Source organism: Balaenoptera acutorostrata, chromosome 9 (assembly GCF_949987535.1).
Source record: "Balaenoptera acutorostrata chromosome 9, mBalAcu1.1, whole genome shotgun sequence".
NCBI classification, from domain to species: Eukaryota; Metazoa; Chordata; class Mammalia; order Artiodactyla; family Balaenopteridae; genus Balaenoptera; species Balaenoptera acutorostrata.
The window spans coordinates 55428970-55454396 of record NC_080072.1 but is presented as its reverse complement, the minus strand read 5'-3'; the positions used below and the strand labels follow the sequence as shown (position 1 = coordinate 55454396).

At 36.3% G+C, this 25427-nt stretch overlaps 1 protein-coding gene across 4 annotated transcripts in view; it reads right to left on the bottom strand.

Moving 5' to 3' along the window:
- UVRAG (UV radiation resistance associated) overlaps nt 1-25427 on the bottom strand; it is a 312724-nt gene that overhangs the window by 145237 nt on the left and 142060 nt on the right. For all 4 annotated transcript variants that reach the window (XM_057553092.1, XM_057553093.1, XM_057553094.1 and 1 more), the window contains one exon: nt 17175-17301. In XM_057553092.1, the coding sequence (XP_057409075.1) occupies nt 17175-17301 (127 nt within the window). The remainder of the gene's footprint in view (nt 1-17174; nt 17302-25427) is intronic.

Sequence of the window (25427 nt, the reverse complement as noted above, 5' to 3'; positions counted from 1 at the left end):
CCATGCATACACCATGGCCCCTCTGTTCAGCAAGAACTCAAGTCAGGCACTTTAATTTTAATAACCAAATGTCAATGCTGTCTCCTATAAATTGAATAGCTAAAGAATATGAATCTTGTTTCAATCAACTAAACAAAACACAGACTCTTTAGGCTCCCTCTCACCGAGAGTTTGGTCTCAGACTGGCCAGTGGCCAGCTCCTGTCAAAATTACAGTTAAAACCAATAAATTGTCATTCTTCTGAGCTTTCTACATCAAGGCAGATGACCAAAAAGCAATATACTTCGACTATTTTAGTTTTTCTCCCCACAGAAATGCCTTTTCTGTACTATGATTTACGATGCTCCTGTTCTCAAGGGTTAATAGATATTTCTTGCTGTAACTTTTGCAAAAATTTGCAATTGGCTGTATTTCATTAGGATATCTAATAACCAGCACATAAGAAACTGCATGCTAAATTCCTCTTGGAATTTGGTGCCAAGAGAAGATTTTTTTCTCCCTAAAGAACTGACATACTTCCTTGTAACAGGCAAAGGGAAGCATTGATACCTTTCATAACTCTACACAATTGGCTTGACAGCTAAGAAGGTCAGAGCTAATTTAATGCTTAAAAACAACAGGCAGATCCTATGGGAGGAAGTATACTATACTGGAAAGCCCATGGACTTAGGAATCAGAAAGATCTGGGTTAAATTTTACTTTCACAGCTCTAAACAAGTGTTAACTTCTCTGAACTTCATTTTCCTCATCTGTAAAATGGGGATAATTTCACTTTTACTGAATATTTGCATTTTCTCAACCTGCCCCCATGAAGCTCCAAGTAGAGAGAGAAAAGTACACAACCAGCCTGATTGATTTTACCTTAAAAATAACAACCACAAAGCACAAATAGGCACAACATCCAATAATCCTATTACAATTTCCTCCTTAGTCTGCTTTCTCATTCTTGGAGATGACTACTCCATACATTCCCCCCAATCCTTAAACCTCCCCTAAATCCAATATATTAATTACCTTACCTCATAAGCCTTGAAATAATAGAAGGATTTCTTCATAATCCTACCTACAACCTAATATGAAACTCAGCAGCCTCCATGCCATTTTCTTAGCCTTCTCCTCCTGTTCAATGGATAAGGCAAATATCTTCACTTACACTTTGAATTCCTTCTTCTCCAACCTCATGTCATGCTGCTACTCTCTTCCTAACAAATTATGTTCCAGCTACAGTGGCGTCCTTTCTATCCTACAGTACAGGCACTTCCTATGTCCAAGCCTTTTCACGTGCTGTTCCCATTGTTGGTACCCCAGCAATTCTTATCTTGCAAGACTGAGCTCCTCAAGCCATCCTTTTCTGAGCCATCTTTGTAAACATGGTCTCCCATAGTTAACTTCTATCACCACAGCTTGTTTCTAGTCCTTCTCACAATCTGACATTTACTTTATTTGTTGGTTTCTTGTTTACTATCTTACCCATTAGGTAATTATCCAAAATTGGAAGTCTTGATTCTTCCCCTTTCCCCCTTTCCCCCAACATCTGCTACTCCTCCAGTATTTGTTCCGATGAATGGTTAATTATCTGGCCAGTTGTCCAAACCAGAAATCGGAAACTATCTAAATCTTTCTCTCTCCTTCTCTCCTCCAATCCACTAAACCATTAACAGTAGAGTCCATCATTAAATATCTCTTGAACCCACACACTCCCTTCTCCCTTTACATTTCCAAACTGTTTAGATTTTAATTATGTACTGCTTAGATTACTGTAATAACTTCTGTCATGACAATTCTCTACGCTTAACTCTTCAAAGAGAATTTTCTAAAACATACGTCTAATCTCCATTCTATATTATAGTCATCAACACAGTTGTATCTACTTTTTGTCTTTGAGAAATTTGCTTAAGTTATTTCAATAGATCTCCAAACTTTTTGACATAACTTCCTTTATGATTAGGTTGTTATTTACCTCTCTAGCCTCTCCTACGGACCTTTACTCAAAGGTTAGCTGAGGCTTTACTGGAATTACCTGAAATTCTCTACTCTACTTCCATGCCTCTGTATAACTGTTCTCTCTACCTGGTAAGTCGCACTTTCTCTCCCTAGCTATCTACTACATATTCTTCTAGACTCAGCTCAAGTGTCACCTCCTTTACATGGTGTTCTGATTTTCAGATGCTCATCTTCTGTGTTCCTATGGTACTCTCCATGTATTTCTGTCATATAACCATCACATCTGTCATTCTGTTTCTAACATCTTACACAATGCCTGGTTCCTTTTGTCTGCTCCATAAATGATGAATAAATGAACTGACAAAGGCACGCGTGTACATACACACATCAATGCCTTTCCCACATCCTTTACATGCCTTACAATCTCCTTTTACTTCTGTGTTAAAACATCTAATTGTAAATGTATTTTTTGTAAATGCTACTCCCAATGCTTTTGGGTAATAAGTAGAGAAAAAATGATGACAAACCAAAATAAAATTCTGTCCGGTGGCTTATTTCTACACATCTATACTTTCCATGGCAAGGGGGGGAGATTAAAATATGACAGTTTGACTTTCTTACAATCCAATTAAGATATTACTGAAATAAATCATTACAAATATATGGAAAATGAATCATTCGGAAAAGAAAATCTGAGGTTTACTTAGAATCCACCTTTGCCCGCCCCACCACCAAGTTGTCTGTCTGTCTTTTACTGCCTTTCACAAGCTGCATACAGGCCAACAACTGAAAGTAAAGAAACTTTAATAAATCCCAGGGGAAAATTGTCCTCAGGTCCCCAAAGTTTTGAAAGGCAGATATTAATTTTGAAGGAAATTTGTTTAGGAATTTCTGTCAGATGGCTACAGGAAAATCAGAGCACGTTTACAGACGAATAAAATTTAAATTTTGCCGTCATGTGTAATAAATATATCTTGAATTATAAAGTTTGTGAGAACTAATTTTTCAACTTGTGATCTTATAACCTATGAGGAGAAAATTGTTACACAATGCTTAATAATGTCTTTGTAAGTTCAAATAGAAATCTATAACCTTTTGATGGAAGCTAAAGCACCAATTTAAATATATTGTGTGATTCTTTTATTATCTGAGATGCAGGCCAAATAAGCATAATAATTTACTGACCAAGCAGAAGCTAATTAAATAGAACAAACCATATATATATATATATATATATATATATATATATATTTCACCTTAATTAATCAAATTTATTGCAAAATGACAATAATTATCATAATTGATGGAAACTTCATATAAATAATTTCTTATTGTGGCAATAAAGGATCAAAACTTTTTATTCACTGACATTACCAAGAGGAATTTCTCTCCCCAGATCTGAGCAATGAAATCTGACACTTCTGACCTCTTCTACACACAATGTCACTTACAGAATGAGTTTTTGCCCTTGCTTACCAAAACAGATCAAAGACTCTGTAAAACAGGAGTTGAGTATGGCTGATTAGAGAATTCCAATAGATCATTCCCACCAAATGGAGGCTTTCCAGTTAACAAATGGCATCTATAGACACACTTGGGGCAGAGAATCTTCTTTTTTTTTCTTCTCTTCTTTCATTGCTGGGAAATTTATCATTAGCATAAAACTTCAAAAAATAAAGAGATTCACCAAAAGAGGTGAAGAGATCCCTATCCTTTCTGTCAATCCTATCTCCTAAGATAACTAGAATCTCAGAGCTATAAGAAATCTTGACTATATAATTCAAAATTTTGTTTGGTTTGTCTGTGAAAAGAAAATTGGCCCCAAAAGTTGGATGATTTGCCTAAGGACAAACTGAGAGACTGACAGATCTTTAATCTAGATCTCTTAATTAAGATACAACCAAATCAAAGAAATCTTTGGAGAAAATTCACTTTACTCATCTTGTAATAAAAACGAATATAGCAGAGCAAAGTTCTCCATCTAAGTCCATAGGTAAAATGGAAAACTAGCAAACTATCAGTCAGTTTATCTGTTAGACATATACCAGAGAAAGCAACAATGATATTATGTTTAGTTAGAAACAAGACAGGCTTTGGAATGAAATAAATCTAAATCAGAATCTGGATCTGTTACTTATCTATGCAACCTTGAGAAATGTCTCTAAGCCCCAGTTTTCCTCATTTGGAAAAAGGGAGTAATAATTATTATCTCTTAGTAATATTTTAAGAATTAAATGATAATACCGCAAGTGAAAAAAGATCTGGCATGCTACAGGATTTCAATAAAAATTACCTGCTTCATAGGATTTATGTAGGATTTAGATTTTGCAAGGTTTTAAATAGTATGGAATAGTGAGAAAAGCAAAGAATTCGGAGACAAAAGGTCTGGATCTATATTCCAACTCTGCTCCTGTCTGTTTGTACCTCGCTAAGTCACTTACCTTCTCAGCATCTCATATATAAAATGAAGGTAACAATACTTGCCATACTTAGCTTCAGAGATACTTTAAGGATCAAATATGATCATCTTTGTGCAAGCACTTTCTAACTATAAAGTACTACATATATGTTATCATTAATATCAAGAAACTAACTGGATTAAAAAGTAGTTCCTTCCTACAAAGATTAGGGAACTCTGCTTTTAAAAAGTTAACATCACTCCCCAGGCACCACTGAAGAGTTCTTAAATTTTATCAACATGTTTAAATGTGTTTCAGTTCTACTAAACACATTTCCTTAAGACCAATGTTTCATACCATTTTCTAAACCAAATTTCAAGCAAATTAATTATAGAGTGCTGCTTCTCATTTCAAAGATTTGGGGGTTGAGTTAGAGCAAAAGACCCTGTAAACCAATATATAATTAGTTAATGTGAAGGTTATTCGGCTTGAGACACTAATGAGGGGAAATCTGTTTTTTTTATTGAACATCATAACTAATTTATCTGCCGGAAATGAAAATATATACATAAATAAACATTAATGCTGAAAAGATCAGCCCGTGACCCAGCTGGAAGTTGCTGTAGACCATAAGTTGAGAACCACCGCCTTCCAGGAACGGGAAGGGGAAACTTACAGGTATGGAGTAACGAGGCCCCTCAGAGTCATGTGGCCACCCAGCAAGTCAGAGACATGGATAGAAATTATCTTTTTGCCTCTTTGTGATAAATCATTCAGCCGCAATGAAGTCTCATGGACAAAAATATAAAATATATAATAGGTACTAGTTTCTTCCAAATGTTTACACAAATTAATCCCTATGGCACTGCTATGAGCTGCTATCCTTACTACACAGATGTATAAAAAGATTCAGAAGTTAATTAGCTCCTTTATGGTCACTCAGAAAAATCAGTAGCAAAGACAAAATGTCATATATTACTGACTCTGTATCTTAACTGAGATTTTGGGGTGAGAACCAAGTATGTAGATAAGCACCAAGTGTCAAAGAGAAGTCATGATATGTAAGAAGCCACTAGTAATATTTTTATTAGCAAATCATTTCACTATTGGCTAGCAAACACACTAAATCAAAGCTGCAAACGCAGTGACAAATACACTTTTCCCCTTCATGTTACCAATACCAGTGACTCAAGTGCTTCTAAAATATTTTAACTTGGCTCAAGATTCATTAAATAGTACATTCATGTAAGTATACAAGAATGATGTTCAACACAAATGAACTTTTAATAGATAAGAATGAGTCCCTGGTAACCCAGCAGAATCACTATAAAGAACAGGGGTCCCTAACAAGTAGATTAGGATCTACTGGTACTGATATATGGTTATCTGTATCTAGCCAACCCTTCTTTCCAACCCGTCAGATCTTACCACCACAGTATACAGAGATTCCCAATGGCAGACAAGTACAGCCAATAGCAGCACTCTTTCTCCTGCTTAGATTTGAGCCCAAAGTGCCAACATTAGATCCTAACCTGCCCATGATTCTAAGAGTTCAGAGAAATATAAAATAATACTCATCTCAAAAAACATATATAAAAGTGGGATGAAAGCTCCTGAAGTACAAAGTCAGTGTTAAAAGCTAACAATTCTGACCCATTCTGGCAAATACATATTTAACTTGAGCATTACCAGCCTTTCTGTCCATGATAAAGTGGAGATACAAGAATGTGCTGACTAATTCTGACTTGACTGTCAGAATTAAAATGGGTATTTACAAAATCCTATAATCTTCCTTTGCAGCACTGTTTGGTATCAGTAACTTTGAACACAGGCTCTGTCATAACTTGCTATGGGGCTTTGGGCCTCTGAAACTCAGTTTCCTCATCTATAAATTGGATAATAATATATGATATCTTTATTACTAGGGAGATAATAACAATACCTTTAATTCATAGGACAATTAGTAAGAACAAAATGAGATGAAGAATAGAAAACACATGACACTGCCTGGCACTAATAAGCATTCTACAAATATGAGCAATTATTATTATACCTCAGTCTTTTAAATGGGATAGAAGTCACTGTTTAGAAGTTCACCTGTTTCAAGGCTGGTGATAGACTTCTTGGGACTTCCCTCTATCAGTATAAGAGGGAAAAACACAACTGGGAACACAACTGAAGAACTATTATCTCCCTATCTTTTTACCATATGCCAGAATAATATACATTCCATGGACTTTACACATCACACTACTGATAAAAAGGTGGTATCATATTGTGATTGAGTTTTGGAATCAATAGAAAGATTTTAACCACATCACCTGTCATTAGTTGTGTGAACTTCAGTAAGGTATTTACTGTCTCTGACTGTGACCTAGAGTTTCCTCAACCGTAAATGTAAATAATAATAGTACCTACACCTAATAAAGTTACTGTGGTAATTAAATAACTCATATCATACCTATAAGTATGGTAACTGAAATACTGTAGCTATTATTATTTTTGCTTCTCTTATTAGAAGAAGGCAAAAGTCCCTAATCCCTCTAAAATCCTATAGTGTTTTCATTTTAAAAACTTATGGTCTTGAAAAAGGTATGTAGGCATACATGCTACAGGTAGCAGGCAATCTGAGTATTATAAAAGTTGATGGTACTTCCAAAGCACCAAAGAAATGTGTCTTTTCACAGAAGATGAGACCTCTTAAAATAGATCTTATATGTACACAACAGCTATCTATTTATTTGGAGTCATTCTAACAGAGACTCTATGGAAATGGACTTTGCTCATAATATGTCAGGATTTTAAATGGCATTATCCCAGACTCTCAGGTATAAACGTTAATATGCAATCTGTATTGGAACACGGATAGTTCTGACAATCACTGCCAAAGAATATACACTTTTTCTACAGTATTTCTCATGAGACTATCAGTTTTCCCAAATGAATACTAAGCTAGAAGATACAGAAGTCTTTGTCCTTTAGCAGTGATGCCCGTAACATTAGACTATGATTCATTCCTTCAACAAATATTTATTGAATGCTTACTATGCCCCAGGCACTATCCCAACCCTCAGGGATGTTACAGTCTAGAGGAAGAAACAAACTAACAATTACAGTGCTATAATGGAAAAGCACAGGTGCTATGGAAACACACATAAGGGAAGAGAGCCAGTGAAGATTTCCTGGAGAAAGCGCCAATTAACAGAGGCCTAAATGCAAGTGAGACAGACTAAAGCAAATTTAAGTTTCTAAAAGTTCTAAAAGAACGTGAGTATGGCTAAAGCATTCAGATTGAGGTGGATCATAGGAGGCCATCTTCAGTCAGGAAGGACTTTGTTTTAAACAGTACAGAAATTCAACAAGGTGTGATATAGGAATAAGACAGAAAGCATTTTGTTCCTATTTTTATAAGATCATTTCAATTTTACAACTCATCTGATCATCATACACATCCTTGCTATACAAAGTGTGCTCCACAGACCAGCAACATGAGCAGAACTTAGGAGCCTGTTAAAACTCAGCAGGATATCAACATAGTCATAAGTACTATTATTAACTTTATCTTAGAGATGAAGCCAAGTAACTGGACAAGGTTACACAGCTGGCAAATAATGAAGCCAGGCATGCATCAAAGCACTCTGAATCAAAACCTATCCCTTTAAATTTAAACTATATTTTTCTAAAATTACTGAAATGAAGTAAAATTATTCTTTGAGTCTAACCTGTATTTCATACAGTATAAAAATTTAAAACTTGTTAACTATGGCCTACTTTATTCACATTCCAAATACACTCCCAACACAACTGATTTTCTGTTTGCCATTACATGTCATTTATCTATCAATCTCAGCTGTCTGAAATACACTGAAAACAAACAGGTAGCCAAAAAAGGATGCATTGCAGATGAACTAAGGATAAAAGATTCATGCACTATATGTAATGCACATTACCTAGAAGAGAGCCCCTCAGAGCCTCACTCTGTGCTCATGCTCTCTGGGTGCCACGTAAGGCACTACGCTGGGCACTACGAAGGATACTAACATAAAAATGTAAAGTTTCTGCCCTCAAAGTCCAAACCAACTAATTAGTAAAATAAGCAACATCAAAAATACTATGGGGGGGGACTTTCCTGGTGGTCCAGTGGGTAAGACTCTGCACTCCCAATGCAGGGGGCCTGGGTTCGATCCCTGATTGGGGAACTAGATCCCACATGCATGCCACAACTACGAGTCTGCATGCCACAACTAAAGATCCCATGTGACGCAACTAAGACCCGGCAAAGTATGCATAAATAAATAAATAAAATAAATATATATTTTTAAATTTATTTGTTTATTTATTTTTGACTGTGTTGGGTCTTCGTTTTCTATGCGAGGGCTTCCTCTAGTTGCGGTGAGCGGGGGCCACTCTTCATCGCGGTGCGCGGGCCTCTCACTGTTGCGGCCTCTTTTGGGGCGGAGCACAGGCTCCAGACGCGCAGGCTCAGTAGCTGTGGCTCACGGGCCTAGTTGCTCCGCGGCATGTGGGATCTTCCCAGAACCAGGGCTCGAACCCGTGTCCCCTGCATTGGCAGGCAGACTCTCAACCACTGTGCCACCAGGGAAGCCCAATAAAATATTTTTTAAAAAATACTATGGGGTCACAGGAGGAGAAAGAAATCTCTGGATGAGGGAGAAAAAAGCCTCGAAAGAGAGCTCATATTTAAGTATGTCTTTGAAGAAGGAAAATAACTGAACCAAGTAGAGATGGGAAAAGCATATTCTCATAACAAGCACAGAGGTGAGAAAGCACAGGAAAAAGACTTTTATTTCTGAATGATGGAATAACATACATCAGATTTACCCTCCCACTGTAAACAACTAAAAAATCATACAAAATTATACACGACAACAGTTTCAGACACTGGATAATAGGCAGCCCAGGACAGTGGTTTCTGAGAAAAGGGAAACAAACAAGGTGAGCCCTATACTCCTCCAGCTTACTGGGTGGGGACTGTTTCTAGGCCACAATGCAGAGCGGGTAGACAAATCAGAGTCCCAGCAGTGTTCAGGAGACTCTTCTCTTCACACCATACACAAAAGTTAACCCCAAATAAATGACAGACATAAATCTAATAACTAAAATGATAAAAATTCTGGAAGAAAACAGGAGAAAATCTTAAGTGTCCTTGAGTTAAGCAAAGATTTCTACAAGACAAAGTTTATCTAAAAAGAAATGATGAATAAACTCAAAAGACATTATTAAGGAGAAAAATATGTAAAACATGTATCTGATAAATGACATGTATCTAGAGTATATAAAGAACTCTTAGACATCAATAAAAAGATATTCTCGAACACTCCCAAAGGGAAAAAATTTTAAAAAGTAGCCAAAAAAGATCTAAACATTTCACCAGAGAAAAGATACAGATAACAGATAAGCACAGGAAAACATGTTCAACCTCATTCGTTACCAGAGAAATACAAATTAAAACTACAATGAGAAACAACCATACATCTACTAGGATGGCTAAAATGAAAAATGTTTGGATATGAAGTAAATGGAACTCTCATGCATTGCTAGTGGGAATGCCAAACAGCCTAACAGTTTTACAAAGTTAAACACACTCTTACTATATACATTCAGCAAGCCCACCCCTAGTTATTTTTTTTAATGGATTTTTTATAGTAATCTTTTATTTATTTATTTATTTTTATATTTTTTATTTTTGGCTGTGTTGGGTCTTCGTTTCTGTGCGAGGGCTTCCTCTAGTTGCGGCAAGCGGGGGCCACTCTTCATCACGGTGTGCGGGCCTCTTCACTATCGCGGCCTCTCTTGTTGCGGAGCACAGGCTCCAGACGCGCAGGCTCAGTAGCTGTGGCTCATGGGCCTAGTTGCTCCGCGGCATGTGGGATCTTCCCAGACCAGGGCTCAAACCCATGTCCCCTGCATTAGCAGGCAGATTCTCAACCACTGCGCCACCAAGGAAGCCCCCACCCCTAGTTATTTAACCAAGAGAATATGCCCACACAAGGGCTTCTACTCAAATATTTACAGCAACTTTGTTCATAATAACTCAAGACAGGAAACAAATCTAGTATATAGATAAATGTATAAACAAATTGTGTGTGTGTATTCCACAAACACACAGTGGAATACTACTCAACAATAAAAAGAAATTCATTCCTGACACATGCAACCACATGGATAAATCCCAAAATCATTATGCTAAGTGAAAAAGAGCCAAATATAAAGAGTATATATTATATGATTCCATTTATATAAAATTCTTTAAAAGGCAAATGATGTCAGAAAGCAGATCAGTAGTTGCCAGTGGTCAAAAGGGAGGGGAATGAATTGACTACAAAGAGGAAAGGGGAAATTTTTAGTGTGATGGAAATGTCTTTCATTCACCATGGTGGCAGTTACTTGTCTGAATACATTAGTTAAACTTATTAAATTGATTAATATTATTGTATATAAATTATACCTCAAGTGAATAGATTTTTAGAAAGATAAAAAGACAAAGAAATGAATGCTCACATACTGAACTCTTAAAAATTCATTAAAAAATAGCAACACAAAATGACAAAATGAGGAAATGATGTTAAAAATGTAAACCACAAAATAAAAACCACAAAAAAGCTTATAATAAAACACCATACTTAACGGTGAAACACTGAAAGCTTCCTGAGACTAGAAATGAGACAAAGATATCCACTGTCACCTCTTCTATTTAATATTATAATGGATGTACTAGACAGTGCAATCAGGCAAGAAAAAAAAATTTAAGGCATTAATTTTTCTCTCTTTTTTTTTTTTGGCTGTGTAGCATGTGGGATCTTCATTCCCCGACCAGGAATTGAACCCGCCCCTCTGCAGTGGAAGTGTGGAGTCTTAACCACTGGACTGCCAGGGAAGTCCCTTAAGGCACTAATATTAGGAAATAAATTAAAATGCCATTATTTGCAGGTGAACTGACTGTACACATAAAATTCAAAAGAATCTAACAACAATCAGAATTAATAAGTTCCTTGGATATACACACATAACTCGTAGATATCACAGGTCTGGTTCCAGACCACCACAATAAAGCAAATATTGTAATAAAGCAAGTCACATGATTTTTTTGGTTTTCTAGTACACATAAAAGTTACGTTTGCACTATTCTGTAGTCTATTAAGTGTGTAATAGCACTATGTCTAAAAAAACAAGGCGCATACCTTAATGAAAATATACTTCGTTACTAAAAAAAAGTTAACCATCATCTGAGCCTTTGGAGAGTCATAATCTTTTTGCTGGTAGAGGGTCTTGCCTTGATGTTGATGACTGCTAATTGATCAAGGTGGTGGGTGCTGAAGGTTGGAGTGGCTATGGCCAACTTCTTAAAACAAGACAGCAACAAAGTCTGCCACATAGATTGACTCTTCCTTTCACAATTTCTCTGCAGCATGCAGTGCTTGCTGTTTGTTAGCATTTTACCCACAGTAGAACTCCTTTCAAAACTGGAGTCAATCTTATCTCAAACCCTGCTGCTTTATCAACTAAGTTTATTTAATATTCTTAATCCTTTGTTGTTTCAACAATCTTCACAGCATCTTCACCAGGAGTAGTTTCCATCTCAAGCTTTCTTTGCTTATCTGTAAGAAGTAACTCCTTATCCGTTTAAGTTTACCATGAGCTTGTAGCATTTCAATCACATCTTCAGGCTCCACTTCTAATTCTAGTTCTCTTACTATTTCCACCACATCTGCAGAGCTCTTGGGTGACCAGGTACACTATCAATGAGCAGTGATATTTTGAAAGAAATCTTTTCTCCTAAGCCGTAGGTCTCAACAGTGAGCATAAAATATTCGGTAGGGCTTCCCTGGTGGCGCAGTGGTTGAGAATCTGCCTGCTAATGCAGGGGACACGGGTTCGAGCCCTGGTCTGGGAAGATCCCACATGCCACGGAGCAACTGGGCCCGTGAGCCACAATTACTGAGCCTGCGCGTCTGGAGCCTGTGCTCCGCAACAAGAGAGGCCGCGATAGTGAGAGGCCCGCGCACCGCGATGAAGAGTGGCCCCCACTTGCCGCAACTAGAGAAAGACCTCGCACAGAAACGAAGACCCAACACAACCAAAAATTAATAAATTAAAAAAAAAAATTCAGTAAGCTATGCTGTAAACAGAGGTGTGTGCTGCTATCCAGGCTTTCTTTTTCCACAGGCAGAGTACATTTAGCATAATTCTTAAGGGTCCTAGGATTTTGAGAATGGTAAATGAGCACTGGCTTCGACTTAAAGTCACCAGCTGCATTAGCCCCTAACAAGAGAGTCAGCCTGTCCTTTGAAGCTTTGAACGCAGGCACTGACTTCTCTTCTTTAGCTATGAACATCTTAGATGGCATCTTCTTCCAGTATATGGCTGTTTTGTCTTCACTGCAACTCTGTTGTTTAGTGTAACCACCTTCCTTCATTATCTAGCTAGATCTTCTAGATAACCTGCTGCAACTTCTACATCAGCACCTGCTGCTTCACCTTGCACTTCTATATTATTGAGAACGCCTCTTCCCTTAAACCTCATGGACTAGTCTCTGTTAGCTTCAAACTTTTCTTCTGCAGCTTCTTCACCTCTCTCAGCCTTCACAGAATTGAAGAGAGTTAGGGCCTTGCTCTGGATTAGGCTTTGGCTTAAGGGAATGTTGTGGCTGATTTGATCTTCTATCCAGACCTCAAAAACTTTCTCCATATCAGCAATACAGCTATTTCACTTTTTTATCATCCATGTACTCAATGGAGTAGCACTTTTAATTTCCTTCAGGAACTTTTCTTTGCATTCACAACTTGGCTGCTTGGCTCAAGAGCCTAGCTTTCAGCCTATCTTGGCTTTCAAAATGTTTTCCTCACTAAGCTTAATCATTTGTACCTTTTGATTTAAAGTGAGAGACGTATGACACTTCCTTTCACTTGAACACTTAGAGATCACTGTAGGGTTATTAACTAACCTAATTTTGAAATTATTGTGGCTCAGGGAATAGGGAGGCCCCAGAGGAGGGAGAGAGACAGGGGAATGGCTAGTTACTGCAACAGTCAGAACGCACATAACGTTTATCGATTAAGTTCGTTGTCTTATTGGGCATGATTCGTGGTGCCCCAAAACAAGTACAATTGTACATCAAAGATCACTGATCACAGATCACCATAACAAATACAATAATAATATAAAAGTTTGAAGTATTGCAAGAATTACCAAAATGTAACATAGAGACATGAAGTGAGCCAAAGCTATTGTAATAATGGTACCAATAAACTTGCTTAACACAGGAGTGTCACAAACCTTCAGTTTAAAAAAAAAAAAAAAGCAATTATCTGCAAAGTGCAATAAAGTGAAGTGCAATAAAATTAGGTATGCCTGTAAAATTATTATACAAAAATCAACTGTAATAAGCACATTAGCCATTAGGGAAATGTGATTCAAAACTACCATGCAAGGGACTTCCCTGGTGGTCCAGTGGTTAAGAATCCACCTTCCAATGCAGGGGACACGGGTTCAATCCCTGATTGTGGAACTAAGATCCCATGTGTCAAGGGGCAACTAAGCCTGCACACTCTAGACCCCACGCGCCACAACTACTGAGCCTGTGAGCCACAACTAGAGAGAAGCCCGCGTGCCACAACTAAGACCTGATGCAGCCAAAATAAATAAATAAATAAATAAATATTTAAAAAAAAAAAAACTACCATGAGATACCACTTCACACTCATTAGGAAGGCTACAATAATAAAGAGAGAAAATAACATGTATTGGTGAGGACACTGAGAAACTAGGACCCTCATATATTGCTGGTGGGAAAGTAAAATAGTACAGTTGCTGTGAAAAACAGCTGGCAATTGCTCAAAAAGTTAAACAGTTATCACATGATCTAGCAATTCTACCCTCAGGCGTATTCAAGAGAAATAAAAACATACTTCCTTACAAAAACTTATATATGAATGTTCATAGAAGCATTACTCATAATAGGCAAAAACTGGAAACAATCCAAATTTTCATCAACTGATGAATGGATAAATAAAACGTAGTATATCCATGTAATTGAATTTTATTTAAAAAAAAAAGTAATGACACATGCTACAACATGAATGAACCTTGAAACGTTACATTAAATGAAAAATGTTGGTCACAAAAGACCACATATTGCATGATTCCATTTACATAAATTGTCCAGAAAAGACAAATTTATAGAGACAGAAAATGAATCAGTGGTTGCTTAGGATTTATGAAAGGGGAAATTTGGAACAACTGTTTAATGGGTATGAATTTTCTTTTAGGAGGGACAATTAGACTGTGATCATTGTATAACCCTATAAATAAACCAAAAAAGAATGAATTATACACTTTAAAATGAACTGCATGGTATATGAATTAAATCTCAATAAAGCTGTTTAAAAAACTTTCTGTAATTTTCTTATCTTATGTCATAAAATAATTAGAATAGAATCAATTTAATTATAGTATAATTGAATTTAATTGTAAATATAATTAGCTTATAATATATAAATAAATAAATAAATCATCAATCACTGTGAGAGCTGCAGCTGCAGGGCCATTACCCTAACATTAGAACTGCTAATTTGTCTATGAAACTTCCGGGGAACATTTCTTTGCACATATAATAAAATCAATACCACTTTAAAAAAATCATTCATATTTCCATATATCAGCAACAAGTAGAAAATAAAAGTTAAAGATAGTTATAACAGTTATCATAAAACATCAAAAATAGAAATATTGATAAATTCAGTGAATCACGGAAAACATCCATTTACTAACAACTACTTTATTTCAATAAGATTTTGTAAAAATGATCTAACAAACAAAGGCATATACCATTTTCTTGGATTGGAAGACTCAATACTGTAAAGATGTCTATTAACCCCAATTGTGTTGGTAAATATATCAAATGTATTCCCACTCAAAATCCTAATAAGGTTTCTTTTCTGTGTAGAAGTTCATATGAAAATGCAAAAGGACAAGAATTACCTAGGTGATCTTGAAGAACAGCTAAGCTGAAGAACTTTAACAGAGAGCAAGACCAAATATAACATGAGAGAAATTAAAACAGTAAGATAAGGGCAAAAGAACAGAGTAACAGTTCAGTGAAACAGAACACATGGTCTTGTAACAGACAAGTATATGTTTACCTTATTTACGACAAAAGAGAAACAGCAGTGCAATGGAGAAAGGATGGTTTTCAATAAATGGTGCTGGGCCAACTGACTATCTATATGTAAAAAGTGAGTCTTGACTCTTACCTTACATCATACACAAAAAAATCAATTCCTGATGAATTACAGATATAAATGTAAAAAGTTCAAGAGTAAAGCATTTAAAAGAAAACACAGAAGATCTTTACGACATTAAAATAGACAAATATTTCTTAAACTAGACACAAAAGACCTTAACTAGAAAAGACAAGACTGATAAAATGGAACTTATGTTCATGTAAAGGTATCACAAAAGGGTGAACTAGCAAGCCACAGAATGGGAGAATATATTTTCAATGCATATTTCAAACAAAGAAACCATATCCATAATATATAATCAAAAAACAATATTACTCAAACCAATAGAAGTGGGGGGAGCGGCAAAAGACTTTTAACAGGTGCTTCAAAAGGAATGTATCCCAATCAGCAAGAAACGAAATAGTGTTCAACTTCATTAGTCTTCAGGGAAATCAAAATTAAAATTGCAAGGAGACACTAACAACATACCCACCAGGAAGGCTAAAATACAAAAGACAGAAAGTACCAAACGCTGACAAGGATGGAGGATACACTGCTGGATGGAGAAGAGGTAAATTGGCACAACTACTTTAGAAAAGTTTTGGACACAACCTACTAAAGCTGAAGATGTGCATATACTATGACTATGTAATTCTGCTCCTGGGTTTATATCCAAAAGAAATGCATTAAAAAACTTCTTTAAGGGGCTTCCCTGGTGGTGCAGTGGTTGAGAATCTGCCTGCCAATGCAGGGGACACAGGTTCGAGCCCTGGTCTGGGAAGATCCCACATGCCGCGGAGCAACTGGGCCCGTGAGCCACAATTACTGAGCCTGCACGTCTGGAACCTGTGCTCCGCAACAAGAGAGGCCGTGATAGTGAGAGGCCCGCGCACCGTGATGAAGAGTGGCCCCCGCTTGCCGCAAATAGAGAAAGCCCTCTCACAGAAAAACGAAGACCCAACACAGCCATAAATAAAAAAACAAAAAAACAAAAAACTTCTTTAAGAAACATGTACTATACCATTCACGGAAACATTACCTGTAATAGTCCCAAACTAGAAATTAATGAAATGCCAAAAGCAAGAATAAATAAATACATGTTCACTCAGTGTAATACTATTGGCAGCAAAAATAAACTAAGACTACATTACATTCAGGTAGGGATGAATCTTACAAACAAAATGTTGAACAAAAGCCAGCACATAAAACATACATATTATATGGTTCAATGTGTATAAAGTTCAAAATTAGGCAAACCCAATCTATGGTATAGTGAGTCAAGGTAGTAGTTAGTCTGGCTAGAGATGCCATGAATGGAAGAGAACATGAAACTTCTGGGCTTCTGGGGTCCTTGTCTCTGTTTCTTGATGGAGATTCTGCTTATGCAGGTGTGTTCACTGTGAAAATATGAAGTGTGTCTGTGTGTGTATACACTATACTGTACGTATTAACTTCAAAATACTTCAAAAATCTTAAAAAAATTGTTTTAGTATATTTATACAAAGATGACTATTTGAGCCTATGGAGAAAAAGAAAGGAAAATTACTGAATGTGGAGGCTAGGCTGTTTGTATGGTGTTTTTACTCACCTTTGTCCTGTAATGCAATTTGTTCCTTATGCAGTAATGCCACCTCCCGTCCCAAAGCTTTCTTCTGTCTTTCCAGTTCATTTCGAAGCACCAAAATTTTTAACTGCAGGCACTCACTTTCTTTTTTCTAAATAATTAAAAGCACAGGTAAATTTATGAATATAAAAGTTATGCCTATGAATAACTGAGCACTCACAGTGTTTCAAAATGTGATTGGTTTAAAGCACTTTAATACTCATGTAACTTACAGATCTCTTGAGTAACTTAATTATCAGCACCTGTCATTTTAATGGAAAGAATACAGATGTAAGCAAAGAACAGAGTAGAAATAAAATCTAAAATCTGGGAACAGTTCTAAGAACCTAAAATACACTATAAAATATATCAGGCCTCTTTCCTAACACCACAGTAAAATAAGATACAAATTAATAATAAAAAAGAAATGGAGTTCTCAAAATGTTAAACACAGAATTACCTTAGGACCCAGCAATTCCACTTCTAGACATATGTATATACCCAATAGAATAAAAAACATGCCCATACAAAAATGTGAATATGAATGTTCATAGCAGCATTATTCATAATAGCCGAACAATGAAATCAATCCAAATGTCCACCATCTGATGAACAGATAAATAAAATGTGGTATATATACAATGGAATATTATTTGGCAATAACAAGAAATGAAGTACCGATATATGCTACAACATGGATGAATCTTGAAAACATTATGCTAACTAAAAAAAAAAGCCAGTTTTAAAAGGCCACAGATTCCATTTATATGAAATTACCGAAATAAGCAAATCCATAGAAACAAAAAGTAGATTTCCATCCTTACTAAGCTGAACATAGGTGCTCTAATATTCCACAGATTTTGGAGAAAGTCAAGTAGAGACCTGGTGCTTTCATCCCTTCCAGACAGTAAATAACCAAGTCCCCTATAATGTCAGTGGATACCACAGGGGGAGCCTGCAGCCTCACTACAGCTGTAACAAGATAACCTTCTCCCTTCCTGCTGGGTAATATCAGAGGAGGCCAAGTAGAGAGTCAGAACTTTCACTACTATGCAGTGCTATTGAGACCACCTTACTCCCTATGTGGGCAGCTGGAACTCCCATTCCTAGTCAGCACTAACAAGCCCTCTTACACTCACACACAAACACTCCTCTGCCACATAAGTGTCAATGGAAGCTTCTTGGGGAACTTGGACTTCCACCCCAACCTGGCAGTAATGAGATGGTGCCTCTTCCTTCCACTACCAGAGGTGTCAGAGGAAGCCAGGTAAGATAGAAGGTTTAAATAAGATCCAGAGACTCGTAACATAATACCCCAAATGTACAAGTTTCAATCAAAAATCACTCATCAGACCAAGAACCAGGAAGATGTCAAAGTAAATAAAAAAGGATAATCAATAGATGCCAACACTTGAGACAAACAGACATGTTACAGTTATCTGACAATGATCTGAGAGTAGCCCTCACAAAAATGCTTCAATAGAAATTAAGAACCTATATGGGAATATAATCTAAAAAAGAGTGGATATATGTATATGTAAATGTATAACTGATTCACTTTGCTGTACAGTAGAAACTAAAACAACATTGTAAATCAACCATACTCCAATAAACATTAATTTAAAAAAAGAAATTAAGAACATGCTTGAAACAAAAAATAGAACATCTTGACAAAAAAACCCCAGAAAATCTCAATAAAGAAAGTGAAGACCTAAAGAACTGAAATAAAAAACTCAATGAATGAGCTCAACAGCAGAATGTAGGAAACAGAGAAAAGAATCTTTAATCTGGAAGATAAAACAATAGAAACTACCCAATTTAAACAATAGAGATAAAAATGAACAGAGCTTCAGAAATCTGTGGAATGATACCAAAAGATCTAGCACTTGTATCATCAAGTACCAGGAGGAAAGGAGAAAGTGGGCAGGAATGAAAAGGACCTGTAGTAAATAATGGCTAAAAACTTCCCAAATTAGGCAAAAGAAATAAATCTACAGATTCAAGAAGTTAGTGAACTCCAAACAGAATAAATTAAATGGAGAAAATCACAAAGTAAACAAAACCAAAAGCTGTGTTTTTGAAAAGGTCAGTAAGATTGATAAAATTCTAGCCAGGCTAACCAAGAAAAGTCAGAAATTACTAATATGAAGAATGAAAGAGGAGCCATCACAACTGATCTCATGGACATTAAAAGAATAATTAAAAATACTATAAACAACTCTATGCCCATAAATTTGGTAACTTAGATGAAATGGATCAATTCCTTGAAAGACAATCTACCAAAACTCACACTAGGAGAAACTGACAATCTGAATAGGCCTATACATATATATATATATATGAACTATATTCCAGGTATGCAAGACAGGTTTAACTTTCAATAATCAATTAATGGATTTCACATCAACCAGGCTAAAGAAAAAAAAAAACCATATAACCGTATCAATGGATGCTGAAAAAGCATGTGACATTCAACTAGAAATAAAGAAGAACTTCATCAGTTTGGTAAAGAATACTTGCCAAGAAACCTACTAATATTTGCCAAAATACTTAATGGTGAAAAACCAGACGCTTTCTCCCTATGTTGGAGAACAACACAGGATGTCCCCTTTCACCACTCTCTTAAACATGTACTGAAAGTGCTAGCTATGAAATAAGGCAAGAAAAGGAAATAAAAGCTATGTATACTGGGAAAGAAATAAATGAAGTCATCTTTGTTTACAGATGATATGATTGTCTATGTAGAAAATCCCAAAGAATTGACAAAACAAAAACAAAAAACCAACCCAGGGCTTCCCTGGTGGCGCAGTGGTTGAGAATCTGCCTGCCAATGCAGGGGACATGGGTTTGAGCCCTGGTCTGGGAAGATCCCACATGCCGCGGAGCAACTAAGCCCGTGTGCCACAACTACTGAGCCTGCGCGTCTGGAGCCTGTGCTCCACAATGGGAGAGGCCGCGACAGTGAGAGGCCTGCGCACCGCGATGAAGAGTGGCCCCCGCTTGCCACAAGTAGAGAAAGCCCTCGCACAGAAACGAAGACCCAACACAACAACAACAACAACAAAATAACCCAAAACCTCCTGGAACTAACAAGTGATTACAGCAAGGTTGCATGATACAGGGTTAATACACAAAAGTCAACTGCTTTCTTATGTAACAAGGAATAATGGGAATTTGAAATTAAAAACACAACATCAATTACATTAGTATGAAAAAATAAAATACTTAGGTACAAATCTAACAAATTATGTAGAAGATCTATATGAAGAAAACTACAAAACTCCAATGAAAGAAATCAAAGGAGACCCAAATAAATGAGAAATTGTCCATGTTCAGGGATAGGAAGATACTATTATGATATCAATTTTTCCCAACTTGACCTATAGATTCAGTGACATCCCAGCAAATTATTTTGTGGATATCAACAAACTGATTCTAAAGTTTAAAGAGAAAAGCAAAAAAGCCAGAATCACCAACAAAATACTGGAGAAGAACAAAGTTGGAAGACTGACACTATCTTCTGTCAAGACTTACTATAAAACTACAGTAATCAGGACAAAGTGGTATGGGCAAAAGAATAGACAAACAAATCAGTGGAACAGAATATAGAGCCCAGAAATAGAAACACACAAATATGGTCAACTAATCTTTGACAAAGGAATAAAAGCAATTCAATGGAGAAAGGATAGTCTTTTTCACCAAACAGTGCTGGAACCACTGGACACCCACACACAAACAAACAAAAACAAAACAAAAAATTTAGATATAGACCTATATCTTTCACAAAAATTAACTCAAAATCAATCACAGATCTAAATGTGAAATAATAATTACTATTCACCTTTTAGAGGATAACAGTGGAGAAAACCTAGGTGACCTTAGGCTTGGAGATGACTTTTTACATACAGCACCAAACACATGAGCCATGAAAGAAGAAATTGTTAAGTTGGACTTCATTAAAATTAAGATTTCTGCTCTGCAAAAATGACTATTAATAGAATGAAAAGACAAGCCACAGACTGGGAGAAAATATTTGAAAACTACTTATCTGATAAAGAATAGAATAAAAAATATGCAAAGAGTTCTAAAAACCCAGCAATAAAATATAAACAACCCAATTAAAAAATGGGCAAACGATTTGAACTGTCACCTTACCAAAGAAGATACAGAGATTATCATATGAAAATAAGCATATAAGCATATGAAAAGATTCTCAATATCACAAGTCATCAGGGAATTGCAATTAAAACAATTAGATAGGGGCTTCCCTGGTGGCGCAGGTTAAGAATCTGCCTGCCAATGCAGGGAACACGGGTTCGAGCCCTGGTCTGGGAAGATCCCACATGCCGTGGAACAACTAAGCCCGTGAGCCACAACTACGGAGCCTGTGCTCTAGAGCCTGTGAGCCACAACACTGAGCCTGCGTGCCGCAACTACTGAAGCCAGCGCACCTAGAGCCCATGCTCCACAACAAGAGAAGCCCCCGCAATGAGAAGCCCATGCACCGCAACGAAGAGTAGCCTGCGCACCACAACGAAGAGTAGCCCCCACTCACTGCAACTAGAGAAAGCCCGCGTGCAGTAACGAAGACCCAATGCAGCCAAAAAATAAAATAAATTTTAAAAATGAAGAACAATTAGATACCACTACACACCTATCAGAATAGTTTAAATCCAAAACAATGGCAATACTAAATGTTGGCAAGGATGTGGAGCAACAGGAACTTTCATTCATTGTTGATGGCAATGCAAAATGGTATGGCCATTTTAGAGGATGGTCTGGCAGTTTCTCACAAAACTAAACATAGCTTTACTATATGATCCAGCAGTTGTGCTCCTAGATATTTACCCAGATGAGCTGAAAACTTGTGTTCACATAAAAACCTACTCATAAATGCCTATAGCAGCTGTATTCATAATTGCCAAAACGTGGAAGCAACCAAAATGTGCCTCAATAGGTCAAAAGATAAACTGTGGCATATCCAATAACAATGGAGCATTATTCAGCAATAAAAAGAAATGAGCTATGAAAAGCTATTAAAAAGACACGAGGGAACCTTAAATGCATATAGCTAAGTAAAAGAAGCCAATCTGAAAAAGCTACATGTTGTATGACTCCAACTATGTTACATTCTGAAAAAGGCAAAACTGTGGAGACAATAAAAAGATCAGTGGTTGCCAGGTGTTCTGAGGGAGGGAAAAAAGTATAAATAGGTGAAGCATGGAGGATTTTTAGGCCAGTGAAACTATTCTGTATGACGCTGTAATGGTGGATACATGACACTGTGCCTTTGTCAAAACTCATAGAACTATACAACACTAAGAGTGAACCCGAAGGTAAACTACAGACTTTAGTTAATAATATTGTATTAATATTGATTCAACAATAGTACCAAATGTGTCACTCTAATATAAGATGTTAATAACAAAAGAAATGGGGGGGGGGAACTTTCTGTACTTTCTGCACAATTTTTCTGTAAACCTAAAACTACTCTAAGACACAAAGTTCATTTTTTAAAAAGTGATAGAACTGTACCTCAAAAAAGTCAATTTTACTGAATGTTCATTTAATAAAACAAATCCGAGACACATTCTACCAAAGATACAATTAAGTTTACCAAATAAGTTTGTTAACTTATCTTTCCATAAAAATATTTCCTACTTCAACCTATAAAGCCATGGTTTAAACTTTACTCTGACTCCCTTTTAATCCAAATACCTTGCCACAATTTGCCTCCAGATAAAATCTGAAATCCTACCCCCACAATGAACATATATGTGCCTGCACATGTTTGCATTCACACACAATTACTGCACTATGAAGGTATGTACCCTTCTCTCCTAGTCTTTATCAATAGTGTCAATAATATGCTTTCCATCATTTTCCATGAGAAAAATCTTAACCAGTCTCCTGCCTAAGACATATACTAAGTAAAATTTTAATGGGGAGAAAAAACCATTCATTAAGTAAACTGAATAGGTTACTAAGCCCTGGGATGAGCTGGTGGAAAACTTTAAAAGAAAAAACTCAGCACCTCTATTTGATTCACAGACAATGAGGAAGCATGGGTACTCAGTGAGATGAGTAATGGTATGGTCTTGTTGAGGCAATGGGCATGGAAAATGACTTTTGGCAGTTGTGTGGAAAGTGCTTTACAGCTATCGTTTCTCACCCAAAATGCATTCTTCCTCATCTCTGAAATACTGATTCTGAACAGTGGTATGATCGTCTGTTAAAGACATTCCAGCAGTAAAGCTTATTTCCAATCATCATTATTATATTTGACTGGAAAACTCTATGAAATATAAAACATTCCTAAGCAATTTTTTTCTGAATGAATCAAATATTTATGAAGGGCCTACTACGTGCTTCTAGATAAATGAGAAACAGTTTCTGTTTTCTAAGGGCTTGGGTCTAGTGGAGACAAAAGCCATTTTGCCCTGCCAACTCCCTGTAAAAACAAAGACCAAAAGTCAGTGAGGTTGCTTATCATGAAAGAGAGAGGAATCAGGAAAACAATCTGGGTTTCTTTGGTAATCCAGTAGTGTGATCAGTGTTTTTACATCACTGAGGGAAAAAATATACAAATTCTTAGGAAGCAATCTTTTTCCACAAAGAGATGTGTTCAATTTCCTTAACTTGAATTTCTCCACAAGATATGTAAACTAGATTCTACCTATGTAGGGAAAAAAAATAGAAAAGAAAAACAACTCTTCAAAGAACACAGGGATATGCATAGGTAGGGGGGTTAAGCTGCTCTATTCCAGGGTACATGCTCAAATTGGGTTATGTTTACTAGAATCAAAGAACTAAGAGTACAAGTTAGTCTAAATACTAAACTAATACAGGAAGGTGTGTGTATAGTGTGTTTGTGTTATGGTCCATGTGCAAAAACCGGCCCATTTACAGAAATAAATCAAGTCATTCAAAACCAGGATTGTTGGCTCTAATTTCTGATGAGTAAACAAACCCTGACCAAGTGGAATCTGGTTCTGCTTCCTTTCAAATGAATCTAAGTACTCAAAGATCTTAATGTTCCATAAGTATAATATCTTCTAATGGTTTCTGCATTCTACTTACCTGTTTACTCCAAGTATAGTTAATGTCATATGTACATCTCCAAAGGATCACTTTTGATCGGATTTTAGTGTTTTTATACAACACTGTCTGTGATCTGAAAATCAGATACATTCATCTCTTTGCAAGCATACTCCTTTTTATGCATCTTTACAAAGACAGTGATGGACAATGTTAAAGATTCTTTTCAGTATGACACACCAATCTGTAAATGACATATTAAACAATTTTCTTCTTGTAGATTACGCTGGAGCCAAAAAGGCTTTTTAGGCAAAAGCTATCAAAGCATGGTTCAGGAAACCATGAGGATTCCTAACACCATTTCAGTCTGTGAGATCAAAAATATTTTCATAATAATACTAAGCTGTTATCTCCCTTTTTCACTCTCATTTTCTCATAACTGTATAGTGGAGTTTTCCAGTCTATAAGATCTGTGATATCACAACAGATTGATTGCAGAAGTAAATGTGAGGATTCATCTGTCTTTTATTAACCTAGGAATTATCAATAGATATACCCTAAATTCCTTGAGATCTTTACAATATTTAGAGTATAAAGGGGTCTTGAGTGGTTTAGGGCATTATTCATCTATACTAGTTTTCCCATCAAAAAATGGAAATAATTAACAATCTGAAAAAAAGTTTTAGAACTATGGCAGTTGTCCTGTAAGTTAACAAATTTGCTTTAAAATGTCATTTACAGATTGTTTCTATTGTACCTATACCTGCTTAGCCACTAAGAAAGGGCAAAATTTTCCTTAGAAAATATTCAATCCAATCCATTAATTTCATAGACTCAGTGGCAATATCAGGCCTAGAACCCAGGTCCAGCTAGAGAGATAAAGCAAAAATATATGTAATAATAAAACATACAGGAGTTCTGCATTTGATATAAGAGAATAAGTACCTATCAAACTGGTCCTTCCATAAATAACAGCTATAGACTCTAGATAAAATACAAAAAGCTACTACATGAGGGTTCTAAAAATTGATCAATGGCAGGCAGATTTTGGGGTAAACTCAGAACCTGGTGCAAACAACCAACACGAGGAGTGAAATTCCCCTTTTCTGTGACTTTGCCCAGAGGGTGTCTATGGTTAAACACCAGCACAAAGACAACTATCTTTCTGGCAGGAAGAACCAGGGAAAAGAGATTAGGCAA